This window comes from Eurypyga helias, unplaced genomic scaffold (genome assembly GCF_000690775.1).
Source record: "Eurypyga helias isolate BGI_N326 unplaced genomic scaffold, ASM69077v1 scaffold22862, whole genome shotgun sequence".
Taxonomy (NCBI): domain Eukaryota; kingdom Metazoa; phylum Chordata; class Aves; order Eurypygiformes; family Eurypygidae; genus Eurypyga; species Eurypyga helias.
Window position 1 is genome coordinate 1 of NW_010235593.1, and position 14,691 is coordinate 14,691.

The following is a 14,691-nucleotide window of genomic DNA, read 5'->3' on the forward strand; positions in this document are numbered from 1 at the left end:
ACTTTCCTAACCCGGCGGAGAGCGAGCAGCCAGGCAGGGCAGTCCCTTCCCACCGGGCGCCAAACTTTCTGCTGGCATTATTCTGACCCCCACGCAAAGCGTTCCTGCTCCTTTTTGCCAAGGAGAATGTCAGGACTGTGGGCTCGGGCCGGGCTGCGCGTGGAGTCCTTGTGCCTTGCCCCCTTGCCAAAATGCGGGCTCTGCTGTCCCTTCGCTTTGCAGCCTGAATAAAGCTTCCACCCAGGGAGACTGAGCCAGCTCGAGCCTCTCGGTTACTCTGGCCTGACGTCGTTTTACAGGAGTTTGCGTCGCCGAGGAGCTGGCTGGGCACACGCTTGAGCACAGCTTCAGGTGCCGCTTTCCAAACCTCGGAGCCAGCAGCGGGGCCAGTGTGTAGGAAGGCACTTGGCAAAATTAATTAGCACTTGGCAGAAATACTGGCTGCTGCCAAGTCGCAGTATTAGACGTAAGGAGGGATGGACTGGGTGAGAAGGTGCAAGTGCTAAAATAGTATTAGGTGTGCGATGAGCTTGGAATGCTGCACCTCCTGGCTCTTCTGATGGTGAGGCTGGAGAGGCATGGTAGTCCTTGTGACCACTGCTAGCCCTGGGGAGGACCTGCTGCTTAACAAGCAGCTCAGCGCTTGCTGCGGCTCGACAGACATTGTCAAGCCTTCCCTGCTCCCACAGGTTGGTGGGCACTGTCTGTCCAGCCTTGGACTCACAGACAGCCTCTCCTTCTCCTGGACTGGGCCCTCTCTGGCTGCGATGTCTGTGCCCAAACCCTGCCTCTGGAGCGGCTGAGCTTGGCTCCCTGATCCTGGGAGGCAACACAAAATGACAAGGATGTGACTGACTGGGGAAGGGCTTGCAAAAGCGAAAGGGAACTTGGCCAGGTTATGGATTTTGATTCCTGCAGGAGTCAGTAGCTTTTCTTGGCATACCTGAAAATGCCTTTGGCTGTTGTTCTGGATGAAATTGGGGTTTTCTTTGAGGAACCAAGCTGTGGTAGGAAACTGAAACTGCCTTTGCAACCAGCGCCTGGGAGCAGTGTGGCCAGTTGGTGTGTTGGTCGTGCAGGCGACCAGGTTGCCAACAGCCCTGTCTGCCGTCATGCTGGCCCCTTCCTTGGCACAGCAGACCTGAAGGCTGGCTTAGTGATGGCAGCAGCAGTAATGTCTGACTGTTGCTTTGGGAAGTGTAGGGTAGATGTGCTGTATGTGAGGATCACTCAGACCCTCCTGACATGGCAAAGCCCTCTGAGATGTCTGATCTGATACAGCTGCGTCTCCTGGGGCAGTTCTTTGAGTTTTCCATGGTGATGCCCAGTGTTTTGCCATGTCCGAGTGCTCACCAGCCTCAGGACCCCGTTCTCCTCTTGCTCACCAGTTCAACACTGTTATCACAAATTACCTGCATTTATCCTCATTTACACCACTGGCAGCCCCGAGTCTCCTCAGGTCACTGCTCTGCCCAGCTGATTACATGGCAGGTGGAGGGGGGACAGTTCTAACTTGTCTCTTGCAGGGTTTTTTCCACTTGTGCCCCGATGAGGTGAAAGCTCCTCTGTGACAGATGCCGTTTGTGTGGGGCAGAGTGCAGTTAGGGGTGCTGAACCCCTGATGCTCTGTCCTGGTGATTTCCCACCTTGTGTCATGTATATCCCCATCTGATGGTTCCTTTCTGCTCTGCCCACATGCCTCATCTGTCTAGGTGCCCCCTTCAATTTTCCGCTCATTTCATGGCTATGCCAGCTGCTCTCTAGACTGGAAGGTGATGGTCAGACCCCAGAGCTTGGCGTTCCTACTCTGGTTTCTTCCCCTTTGACTTGTCCCTTTGCTAGGCCATGTAACGACCCTGCGTGGACCTCTGTGAACATTGTTAGAAGTGAATTTTGTGCAGCACTGATGGTGCTCTTCTACCATCATTTGTGTTAACACTTTCATGGGAGAAAAAAAACCCTTTTACATGGGCCAACATTAGTCTCCTGTTCCTCAGTGATCTTCCAGCACAAAGTGATTGCTCTGCAATTAATTACCTTAGGATTTTAGTAGAACATCTGGTCACATACGTGGGAAAGGTTTTCCAGCTATTGCAGAAGCTCCAATGGTTGAGCTGACATCCTGGTGGCTGCAGGTAAAGTTCGTTGGAGGGTGAAGGGGGAGAACCTGCACTGCTCTGAGTGCTCCTGTAGTAGTGAATCTGTAGTAGTGAAGCTGCAGTTAAAAAACATCTCTCTCAGGCAGGTAAAATGGTGGTTGTCAGCTTTGGTGTGACATGAGCCCACTGATCTTTCAACCCACTCTAAGGAGATGATGACCAAGTGTTCCCGATGGCTTGGTGTCATCTGCTTGCTGCTTCCACTGACAGCCCAGGTTCAGATGACATCCCAAAGCACCAGGACATTCTGGTTCCATGCTGGTTTATGCTTGGTTGTTCAGTGTAGCTTAGACTGCCTGCCAACACAAACACATCTGAAATGTGGGTTACATTTGACCTGGTGAACTGTACTGCCACGAAATCAGGCATCAGACACTAAAATTAGCGTTAATCTCCAAATGGTGTCAGACTCGTGTGGTTCTGCGCAAGCTGTCTGTGCTTCCCAGCAGTACAGATGTTGATAGAGGATGGTATCTTGGGTCTTGAGATGCTTTGCCTTATCCAGCATCCCGATGGTGGACCGGCTGCAGGGCTGAGCCACCCTTGACACAGAGGATGCTGTCTGTAGGGCTCTGGTCGCGTTTGCTGCGAAGTTGTACGTGGGGTGTGGAGCTGCAGCAGGGAGGAAACTAATCCTAGGTTTTGGCAGCCCTGAATGTCTCTCTCACCTATGCTCAGTGAGGTCTGTGGCTGCAGGACAGTCACCTCCTGTTCCTCATTCTGTGGGGGTCTAACAGTGATATGGAGAAGTGTGAATGTGGTACGTGTTGCAATTGGACAGAATATGGTGCTCAGCTCCATGGTGCAAAGTACGCTGAAAAAATACTGTTGAAAGGCTTGTAAACTCTTTGTTGTATCGTAAAGTAGTCGTTAATTAGGGAATTGGGATGTCTAGATGGCTGCTGTCAGGATTTTGCTTCTGAGATGGCTGGTGCAGGTCCCAGGCTCCGTGAGCAGGGAGCTCCTATTAGATTTTTTTTTTCCTGTTTATACTGGCCTGTAGCATAAACATCTTTTTGGTCTCTTGTGTGGCCTTCCGGGCTCTCAAGGTGTGCCTGCAGATGTTGTGGACTAAGAGGGAATTCCTAGCAACTTAAATCTTATTTCAGGCTTTCTCTGTGCCCAGCTGTGAGCTATCACAAGCCCATGTATCCCCAGGACAAATGCATTTCCATGGTCTCTCCTCACAGAAAATCCATCCTGGCGTGTTCCAGGAGGTCTTGCTGGGATGTGGGTTTGCTGGGGCTGCATCTGTGCTGCTGGGTGCTTTGTGGTGAGTCACCTGCCGAAATCACAGGGACATTGTTTAGACTGTGTGGAGGAACCTGCAGCCTTCCCATGGTGGATGGAAGAAAATAAGCAGCAGATGGGCTTGAATTCCTCTTGCAGCAAACATTAGATGAGCAGCACCCAGCAGCAGCTCTTCTCCTTCCGTCGGCAGCTCAGAGGAAGGTGTTCCCCTGCCAATGTCTCAGTTTGGGCAGATGAACCCTGCTGTTTGGGGCAGAGAGAGCCGCTTCCTTCGCTCCCACTGTAAAGGGGGAAAAAATGCGCTGTGGATGCAAAAGGGGGCAGCTGGCTCCGAATCACACCGGGCAGTTTGTCCCTGAGCGTGCTTGCAGGTGCCCTGGCTGTCGGGCAGTGACTGATGGTAGGGAGCTGCCTGCATGAAGCTGCCCCCCAGAACCAGGACTGGTGAGCCCAAGAGATGGGGTCTGCTGGCAGTTGTGTCTGGAAAGGGATGGGGGACCCAGAGAAATTGTGCTATTCCTGAGGAGGGGTGTGACACAGATGGGCATGGGGCCAAAATGGACCAGTAGGCTCCCATGTAGGCATGAGCATCTCTGCTGCCTGGGCTGGCAGGGGATGCTGCTGGATGTTTCTGCCCTCCAAGGAAACTCCTGAACCAGGTCGGGCCCTCCTCGTGGTGCAGGGGGGAAAAACAGGCTCTGGAGAGAAACAGTTTGTGACCTTTTAAGGTAATCCAAAGGCTGGGACTGGAGCCATCAGGCTGAAAGGGAGGGATTTGGCACAGGCAGCGGCAGTGGTGGGAAGCCCTGTCTGCAGGGCATTCAGAAAAGAGGCTTCCCAGCTGCTGCGATCACACCCCAAACACGGCTCCTTGGATCCCTGCAGCCAGCACAGCCTTTCCAGCCCCCGCTCCCGGGACCCTCCGCAGCTCCGGCTGTCCTGCGCAGGGACCCTCCGTGCAGCCAGGAGCTGCAGCCCGTGCCCGTCAATGCGTGAGCCCTGACCCGCTCCCTGCCTGTCCTGCCTGCTGTTATAGCAGCGCTGAGACCCATTTCCCTTTGCCACTGCCTGCCAAAATACTCTTACAGAGGGGAGAGCTCGACTCTCCCAGACACTGGAAGGTACAGAGATCTCGCTGTGCCCGTGAGCAGAGGGTTTGCAGTGCTCCATCCTCCCTCATCTCTCTGACGCTTGCACAGCCCCCAGGCCTGTTGTGTTCAGCATCCATCTCCCCACTGCCTGCCAGGCAGGGCACTGCCACTGGCCCAGCCATTGGGTGGGGGATTGGGGACCTGGAGATGGGGCTTGTGGACTCAAAAGCTGTGCTCCCTGGGTGCCCCGGCAGACGCAGATCTTCCTCGTAGCCATGCAGCTGAGACAAGGGAGGTGATGAGATCCTGTGGATGCTGTGGGGTGGCACACGGTTAGTGTGAAAATGGTCTTTGATTTTGGGGACCTTGTCCTGCTGCTTCAGCTGTACAGGAGCTGGAAAGCACACTGCTGTGCCTGCGGTGGGGAGGGTGATTCTGCTGCCTGTTCCCATGTGGGAGCAGGATGGAGAATTTCAGAAATGTTGATGGAGAGAGGCCTCTGGAAACCTCTCGAGCTGCAGCTTGTGCCCATTGACCTTTCTTATATCACTGACCACCACCAGAACTGTTTTGTTGTATTTTGTTGCCTTTGTAGCAACCCCAGGTTGCTCTTAGATCCTCCTTAGCCTCCTCTTGGCCCCACTCAACCAGCATCCCTCCCTCTGAGTCTCCTTGTAGGACTTTGTGCCTTGAATGTCTTGAGGTTTATGTTGGCCTGGTCTTCAAAAGTATCAGGGCCTCTCTGGGTTGGAGCTCTGCCTCTTGTGTTACCTGCTCACAGTATTTTGGGGTTATCTGCAAATTTGCAGATCAAGGGGCCACTAGATCATCTCATCAGATTCATTTCAGGAAAGAGGAAAGAGAAGCAGAAGCATTTATATCATGCCAAGGAGCTGCATGGTAGCTTAGGTTGGTGCTCAGGTCTTTTCCCTGCACATGAGCCTGTGTCCCTGGGACTGTGGATTTCCCAGATTTCCTTCATGACTGTACCTGCAGTCCTGGAGGAGCTTGAGATGCCCAAGTTCATGGGAAACCTATGAGCGGTTGGCCAGGCAAGGCACAAGCTAATGATGCTGTGGGGGACACGGCGCCAGAGCCCACTGTTTGCTGGCATCAGGGGTCAGCTCCCACAGTTTGGGCAAGCCTGCCTATATCCCTGCCCTGTCGTGGCAAAAATGGAAGAGGCGTTCAGGAAGGAGAAGCTGGAACTGCTTCCAGCTGGCGTGACAGCTTGTACACTCTCCAGCACCAGGGATCGGTCACCCTGGCCATTGCTGCATTGCCCTGTCGAGGGGTAATAGCAGGGCTGTGGCCTAACAAGGGGCCGGTGCTGTGGGTACCTTTGTAAGTGCTGTCTCCCATCATTGTCCCACTTCCTCCCTTTTCCTGGCACAGAAAGGAGCTATGAGGCCCCACAGCTTCCAGGACAGGGGATTTCTGCTGCTCCTGGCTGGCTGGAGCAGCAGTTCCCAGGGTGATATTGTTGGGTACTGTAACGATGGGTCCCATGGGCATCCTGAGTTCTGCTAATTCTGCTAATTACCAGCCCTGTGAATCTGTGCGAACAGTAACATTTGTGGTGGTCTCTGCAGGTGCAGATGTGGAATGGCAGTAGGAGAACTGCTGGCAGGTGCTGGCTCTCCCGGCCTTGCCCTGCCCCATCCCTGTGCCCTGCCTGACCTCCCACCTTGACAGTTTCTGCCTGTGCTTTGTCTGCAGGATGCCAAACTGGGGAGGAGGAAAGAAATGTGGCGTCTGCCAGAAGGCAGTGTACTTCGCCGAGGAGGTGCAGTGTGAAGGCAGCAGCTTCCACAAGTCGTGCTTCTTGTGCAGTGAGTACCAGCCCTTCCCTCGCCCCTCCTGCCCCGCTTCCTGGCTCTCCGCCGGTCGGTGCCCCGTCATGTCCTGTTTATGAGCCATGTCAACGCTCAGTAGGATTTCTCTAGAACAGCCCAGCTGTGGGAGCTGCGTGGCTTTCTGCTTTTCTCCAGATTTGGAAGTTCGTCCGGCTGAAGGAAAACAGAGCAGCACAGGACACCAGGGGCCATCCATGCTGTCAGGGCTGCCAGCACACACACAAAGACCTAATCTGTCCCTACAGCAGGGAAAGGCTGGGCTGAGTCCTCTAGACTATCCCCAGATGTTCAGGCTTGGAGCATGAGACAGGAACTCTCCCAACAGTGCTGGCAGGAGGTGACACATCCCGTACAATGCTCTGAGGTGATGCTAGCTTTAGTCTTTTCAGAGGCTTTGCCACACTGAAATGTGGTTGAGCGTTGGGAACTGGCATGGGATCTGCCCCTGTGTCCCAGGAGGTAATAGGAAGATGTGTGGTCCTGTTCTGGCCCTCCTGCTGATGGAAGTCCTACTGTGAAGTGCTGAAGCATCACTCCAGCCTGCCTGCAAATCTGCTATTGCGGAGGGTGTTTGGACCCAAGTGTCACCCCCAGGGAAAGGCAGCATGTGGGTTACCTCTGTGCAGTGATCCCTTCCTCTGCTTGCTCTGCAGAATCCTACAAGTTTTCTTGAGTTCATGCTGCTGGTCCCCAGACACCCTTCCCCTCCCTTTGGAGATACCAGGGCAGCAGTGCAGGGACAGGCGAGTAGTGTTACGGTGCTGAGAGCAGCTCCTTACACCTGGGGCATCCACATCCAGGGGGGCTGCAGGACCTTTGAATAAAAAGGTGACCTCAGCCTGTGTTTCACTGGATTTCTGTCCTCTGCCCTTGAAGACTATCACAAAGCAGAACTAGTGATTCTCAGGTGCTAACAGGAGCATGCTCATTGCCAGTGTGCGCTGATGGCTTATTGACACATTCCGTCTGACGCAGAGTGGCAAGAGTACAAGTGCATCTTCAGAGGTGCCCTTGCAGCAGGGCCCTACTGAGGTTTAACGTTTTCTCAGCTGGTCCCTGAACCCTGTTCCCAGTCTCACCATCCCATTGCAACAGGGAGCGCAGACGTGATCTTTTCCATACAGGCAGCAAGGGGAGCTAGGATCTATAAACAGGCACGCAGCTAGAACTAATCTCAATAGACCTATTCCGGCAGGGAAATACCAGTGTCCTCATGGGGCCGGGCTCCTGTGTCCACCCGGCACGGGTAACTGGATACTTCTTGGCCGGCTTCCCTGGGATGCAGCATGCACAGATGGATGCAGATGTGAGAGGGAGAGGCTGAGGCTGTGTCTCTGCTCCCTGCGCAGCATGAGGAGTGGCCAGCGTGGATGGTAGCTCTCGTATGTGGGAGTTTCCAGGTCAGAAACCTTGCTTTGGCTTGAGAGGACTAAGAAAGGGAGTTGGAAGGGCTTTCCCTGGGCGGGCGGGGGTTGGCAGGCTATTGCTGCCACCTTCTGCAGTAGGAAGTTGTGTTTCTTCTGCAACCTCAGATAAGGAGGGTGGGGAATGTTACCGTCATCTCACCTCCACTACTGGCTTTTACTGTCGGAGTCCATGTCAGTGGAAGACCCCAGTATGGGGGCTAGGATGCCATGGCACTGCCTCTGCCATTCCCTGTGGCCCCTGTGCACACAGCTGGATTGCTAGGGAAAGCTGCTGCTGTGCACTGCTGGCACCCAGAGTGCAGGGCAGGCCTCCAGGAACTGCGAAATCAGGCAAAAGGCATTGGGAATTGAGAAGGGAATACATGGCCAAAGTGGGGAAGGTCATCCCATGTCTGCTCCTGGAAGCAAGTCACCAGGCAGTGGTCCAGAGCCAATTACAGCCACGGTCCCTGCCTTCATGCCTTGCAGACGTACATAATTGCACTCCACAGGTACCCCAGCAGTTCTGCCCATCCTGCCTGTGCACTCCCCAGTGTAGACTGTGGCTTCCAGGCTGGTTCCCAGTCCCATGCCGCAAGCTGTGGGTGATGCTGAGCTGCACTGAACTCCTGCACTCCCAGCCCGTTCCCCAGCGCTGCGTTTGGGCCTCACGGGGGAACTTGAAGCCGTTATCTTTAGGAGAGAAAAACAAATAGTTTGACGTGATCTGCCGGAAAAATAATTAAAAAGGAGCCAAACCTACCACAGTGCTTTAGAGATCGGCTCAGGGAGTGACTCGGTGATTGACTCAGTGGCATCGATCCAACTGAGTCAATAGTACATGGTGGAAATATACTGTAATGAGACCGTTTGGCCTCTGAAAGTAGCAACAGCTCTTGTCTAATTGTTTTGTCGAGCAACTCCACAGCTCTTAGAAAAACAAAGGGTCCTTAACTCCGTGAGTGCAGCGTGCTGGAATTTCTGCAGTGTAGAAACCCAGGAGCTGGGGGCTGATTTCTATGAAGAGATCGGGAAAGAATTTTTCTGCTGCCTCTCAAAGCATCTGTGACTAGTATAAGTGAGGAACTGTGAAAGCTTAGGTTAGAGCTCTAAATCCACACAGCACAGTGGGAGAAAAAGCCAGATGCCATTGCGATCATTCACTCCGTGCCCCCCCCCACCGGACAAAGCTCTTTGAATGTGCCAGTACAAGTGCCCAAATTCCCCACCTGGAGGGTCTGTCTGAATGCAGCCTTGCTCCCCATGACCTCCAGGGTGAAGCAGACACAACCCCTACACCAGCCCATTAACTTAGCAGCTATGGGACCGGTTAACCAGAGCTGGCCTTTTCTCAACGGGGACATGTGCTCCATCCCCAGCTCCTGCTGTGGTGGGACGGAGGAGCATGTATCCAGGAGAGGCCCCTGCCAGGTCCTCCTTAGATGGCAGGAGACATTTCCTTTTCCACCTCCTTCTCGCTGCAGCAGCACACAGGGTTTTCTGTGGCCCTGGAGGAGAAGCACCATATTTAGTAATTGGGCTGACGAAAGCTGCCTCTCGCCCCTGCGTTTAGTGCTGCAGTTTGTGCTGCTCCAAGAGGAGAGCTCTGCTATGTTTGCATCCCTGCGACACTGGTAAAGTCCAAGAGGTAAAGTCCAAGAAACTTTTCTGCTGGCGAAGAGGCCATCCGGTTGCTGGGAGCCTTGACATTTAAGGCATGTAAGTGGGATGGGGGAAGGCTGTGTCACAGCTGTAACAGGATCTCTTTCGGGTCTGGCTGCCAGCCCTGTGGACTCTGCCCCAGGCATCTGGATCCTGCACTGGGGCAAGTAAACACTGCAGATCACTGCACCCATTTGGGTGCTGCTCACCTCCTGCTCCGGCTTGCTGGACAGCATGTTCCAGGAAGGGTTTGGAAGCCGACATGGTGGCTGTGATCAGAGCTGAGACAGGAGTCAAGAAAAAGTCTCTGTGGCATGAGCTCAGCACCAAGCTCAAGCTCTGGATGGGCTCATCTGGGACCTGGAGCTTGGCTGCTGTCTCCTCCTGTCACATCTTACATCTCATATTGATCCCCAAGGCTTGTGCAGCCAGCTGAGATAGTGTTCCTCACCTGAGACCACCCTATGCACAAACCCAGATCATGGCATGGACCAGGGGTGACATGTTAGCTGGAACTCTTCCATCAGGGTCTGGGGGTCTGGAGAGGCAACTGTGCACAACAGTGTAATGTGCCGAAACACCCCCTGCACCAGCTGTGGTAACGGCTGCAGGTCTGCTGTTGGTCTGTCTGCACACAAGGACAAATCTGTTTGCTTACGTTACTGTCCCCTGGGTGCCTGTCACCTATCGTATTTGCAGCAGACTGAGGAGTGTGGCAGTGCTGCAGTGGGGCAGGGACATCCAGCGCTGTGCTTGGCAATCCTGCAGTGATTTGTAAAAAAAAAACACCTCCACCCCCCCCTCCAGCCTTGGATTAAGTGCATCTCCAGAATACCAGCATCAAGAGGGTTAACAGAGCTTTTTCTTAGTATCAACCTTGTAGCTTTGGTGGTTGCTTCCTTTTAAAGCCAGACAATGTTGTTCTTGTGATCCTTATCTCTGGCTGTTTTGCATTCGCTCCATTTAACAAGGATCTTGTCTAGGGTTTCCCTACTCCTTGAAAGCTGAGCTGTATTATCTCTTGTGAGGACTTGTTTTCTCCAGCTAATTAGCAGCTCTGGATGAGCAGGCTAATGGCACGGCCCTCCCCTCTTTTCTAGTGGTCTGTAAGAAGAACTTGGACAGCACCACTGTTGCTGTGCATGGTGAGGAGATCTACTGCAAGTCCTGCTATGGCAAGAAGTACGGCCCCAAGGGCTATGGGTATGGGCAGGGAGCCGGGACCCTCAGCACTGACAAGGGCGAGTCTCTGGGAATCAAATATGAAGAGTGAGTTTAAGTCTTGTTTTTGAAACTGGGGCTGTTGTGGGCACCTTCTCCTCCACGTCTGTCCGCTTGTGATGCTTGGCTGTGTACCCCGTGCTGAACTTCCAGCAGTACCTAATCCGGAGTGTGCTGCAGGCTGCCTTGCCTTTCTACTCCTTGGGGGAAACCCGCTGAGCCCTGTTTGCAGGGTGAGATGGGGCTTGATGGGACGTGTCCCCACTGCCTGGGCATGCTGCCCATCCCCTCCCAGCACGCATCTGTCAGGCTGAAATATCCATGGGCCTCAACACCTTGTGCCTAAAGCTCCAGGCCCTTCAAAACTGAGTTGGGATTTGTGATCCCACAGCTCTTCCTTCCTCCGTCTTGCTTGTGCAGCCCTGATCATGAACTCCTTCCCATTCACAGGGGCCAGCCCCACCGACCCACCAACCCTAATGCATCCAGAATGGCCCAGAAAGTCGGGGGTGCTGATGGGTGCCCTCGCTGTGGCCAAGCAGTGTATGCAGCCGAGAAGGTGATTGGAGCCGGAAAGGTAAGAAGGGATAGAGTGGATGGGGCGCGCACATGCCACAGGTTGCTGTGTGGCAGGGAGAGCTTCAGGGAAGGGCTTGACCTGACCCACAGCCTGCTGCAGGCTGGGCTGCCAGCGCCTCCAGCCAGGGCTACACTTGGGGTCTGGTGGCCATGTTCCTCTGGAAGCCTGGCACCAAAAGGAGATCTTAGCACGTCTGGAAGGCAGGTTCTCCAGGCTGCATCGCTCTTAGAGACTTACAGGTGGGAGAGAAATACATTTTAGAGTAAATATTTGGAGCACTGCTCAGCAGAGGTCACAGTGGCTGCTGCTAGGTATGTTGGGAGGATGAGCAGTGGTGTGGGCTGTGGCCACTGCCACCATGAACTGAACAAGTGCAGCATCCAGCGAGCCTTCTCCATCCTCTGCCTCAGGCTGGGATGCTGCAGCCCAGATTCAGGGCAGGGAGTGAATTCCAGTGGTCAGCGCTGGCCATAGGCAGAGCAGGGTGGTTGGAGGTGTGGGAGCGGGCTCGGTGCATCTCTCTTGGGCTGTTCTGCTGGTGGATGCTCAGGGCCAGCTGTGAAGGACACTGCAACAGCCTTGGGGCTTCCTATGTCAAGTCTGTATCTTCAGCAGGGTCCTCTGTGTCCCAGGCTGTGGCCTTGTGCTAGCCCAGCTCTGGGAAGCCCTCTGTAAGGCATGGGGATGCCTTCTGCTCTGCCAGCCCTGGGATCCCGCAGGAGGTCCCTGCCCTGAAGCAACCTTCCCTCTGAGGTCTGGTCCATGTGTAGAGCGTGCCGAGGCAGCCGGGTTGGGCTGCTTGGCTCTGTGCTGCTGGGGACGGGCTGGCCATGCTGGGAAGGCCTCACACTGGGTCACCCACTGACCCTTTGCTGTGCTCTGTCCTCTGGGGTTTCTGTGTTTTGTCCTCTGTCTCCAGAGCAGGGAGAGGAGGCATCTAGTCAACAGAAAGGGCTTCCCAGCATCATCATACCCTAGTTGGCAGTGCAGGGCTTTGTGATGGGCACATGGAGGGTCAGCCCAGGGTTGGAAGCCAAACTTACCCTTAAAATCATGGGCTTCCTGGTAGGCTTCTGGCCTCAGCGTTTATGGGCAACCGAAGCTGGCAGAGCAATTACACTCAGACAAACCTGGAGAGGATTCCAGAGCATGTATTTCATGTGCTAATGTTTGCTGGATGACTCCATCTGCTACCTCCTTCTCCAGCCCCCTAATTCCACATTTTCTTCCAAAAAAGGTTTCATGTTTTCCACAGTGTTTATTTAAATTCCTCCGTGAGCAGCTCTGGCTACTCTAGGTCTGCTCAAAGGCTGTGAGCTCATTTATCCCCAGAGAATTGGTGGAGCCTTGTATAGCAGGGGGGTAGTTTATTTTTAAACACTGACTAATTTCTGCATTCTTAGTATCTCTTCGCTGCCTTCCTTGGAGCTGTAGTTGTGTAGGGGCAGGTGTCCCAGCGCTGCTGCCACCCCCAGGCTAACATACAGCAGCCGTGGCTCTCAGCTGGATAACTTGGGGGATTTATCATGCTGCCTGAGAGAACAATCTCCAAAGAGCGGGGTGACTGCTCCTTACAAATTACTGTATGAATGACTTCTGGGCGTGAGGGTGAAAGCTCTCTGGAACCAGATTAACATGGGAGCAGTGACCACACCTGATATTTCCTCTCTGTACCTTCCCTCGGGGCTGGGAGGTCCAATCTTTCCAGAGAAAAGCTTTCATCCCATTCAGTCCTCTTTGACAGCCACTTTGGGTCAGAAACAGAAAAGTGACCCTGTTTGGTACCCAAAGCATTGCTGCCCTGTCCCTGGGTGTCGTCTGACTGGTCTCTGCTCCTGTCCTGCAGTCCTGGCACAAGTCCTGCTTCCGCTGTGCCAAGTGTGGCAAAAGCCTGGAGTCCACCACCCTGGCAGACAAGGATGGGGAGATCTACTGCAAAGGTGAGTGCCCCCTTCCTTGCTGGCTTGTCCTGGACTCTGAAGGGTGGAGGCAGGGGGTGAAAACCCCTGTGCAGGGAACCAGGGTGGGACTGAGGTCTGGGGAGCTGGTGGCCCCAGCAGCTGCATATGGGGACTGGCTGTGGAGCCTGGGGATTTCCCGCTGTGCTTGGGGCTTCTGCTTGCCCAACAAATAACGTCAAACCCTGCCCTGTTTAGGCAGTGCCTGCTTCGAGAGGAGGACCTGCCTGTGTTCAGCTGCCAGCCTTACCCATCTCTCTCTTCCCATTCTCTGCAGGTTGCTACGCCAAGAACTTTGGTCCCAAGGGCTTTGGCTTTGGGCAAGGCGCTGGGGCACTCGTCCACTCACAGTGAGGCACCAGGAGCTGGGCTGTCTGCTGGCTCAGGGCTTGTCCATACCAGCCTGTGCTGCCCACCCTTCCCGCACCCTCAGCGAGGGTCCTCACCATCAGTAACCACCCGCTGCTTCACAGCAGGAGCCCCTTCCTCCCTGCCCTGACCTGGCGCACCCCAAAGCTGTGGGATTCCCAGCGTCATCCCTGTCTGGTGCTGCTGGAGCGGGTGCTGGTGGGGACACAGCTCACACCCACTCACAGTGAGGCCCGTGCGCCCGAAACGTTCTGCTCCTCTTTGCCCATCCCGCCGGGATGCGTGCTAAGCCGTGCCATGCCGTGCCGCTGAGCAAGCAATAAACATCTAAGCTGACCCATGCCTGGCCTTGCCGGAGAGGTTATTCCCATCTGGGGCTGAGGAGGTGTGCTGGGTGACCAGAGCTGGAGGTGAGGAGGTAGAGGGAGGACGGGAAATATTTGCAAATGTGGCTTGTGATCAAAGCATGTGGGCAGGAGCTGATGGGTGCAATTTGGCACAGCTCTGCCGGTTGGCGAGGCCGGGCGCTCCCCCTGCTCCCGCCGTGGATAACCGTTTCAGCAGCCGTGGCTGATGCTGGGAGGCTGAGGCCAGACCTTGGGTGTGTTGGTAGCACAACACGTGTGCACGCCCTATCGAAACCCCTATCAGTGCTTTTCTGTGGCGCCTCTCCAAACAGGCGTGCCCAGCAGTGCTGAATAGCTAACAACTCTTCACCTACTCCCTGGATTTTCAGCAGTGCTGTGGATCATTAAGCTGTCAGTTTGGCAGCTTCCCAGATTTAATTCATTTTCATCTAAACTCTTTATTTTCTCTCTGATTCTCCTGTTTGTCCGGTGTGACATACCCACAAGATCAGCCTTGCTGCATCTTAGAGTTATGAACTCCACAGGGAATTTGGTTTTGTTTTTTTTCTAAAGTTACAAACACTGTGGTTGATGCAATGAGATGGGTAGAGTTTTGAGACGCGCAACAGGCAGAAATCCCTTTGTGGGGCAGGACTTGGCCCCTTTATCAACTTAAGCACTTTCTCCTATTCATCACACCCTTGGTTTTTGCACAATGTTTTTGAAGCTGAGATGGGGAGTAAGCTCTTTAAACACCTCCAAAAATCCCACTCCCCCTCCAGGTTTCCCAG

The 14,691-nt window shown here is 54.2% G+C and overlaps 1 protein-coding gene across 2 annotated transcripts; it reads left to right on the forward strand.

Annotated features, from left to right (window-relative positions):
• Positions 1-6,220: 6,220 nt before the first annotated feature.
• Positions 6,221-13,714, forward strand: CSRP1 (cysteine and glycine-rich protein 1). Of its 2 annotated transcripts, none has more exons than XM_010146814.1 (5): positions 6,221-6,333; positions 10,526-10,694; positions 11,097-11,223; positions 13,073-13,166; positions 13,462-13,714. In XM_010146814.1, exons 1-5 carry the CDS (start codon positions 6,222-6,224, stop codon positions 13,536-13,538), a joined length of 579 nt encoding a protein of 192 aa, XP_010145116.1. In that variant the 5' UTR covers position 6,221; the 3' UTR covers positions 13,539-13,714. The 2 variants fall into 2 exon arrangements, with proteins under 2 accessions (XP_010145116.1, XP_010145117.1); XM_010146815.1 differs by having other exon boundaries at positions 6,222-6,333; positions 11,097-11,205; positions 13,462-13,538.
• The last annotated feature ends 977 nt before the right edge of the window (positions 13,715-14,691 follow it).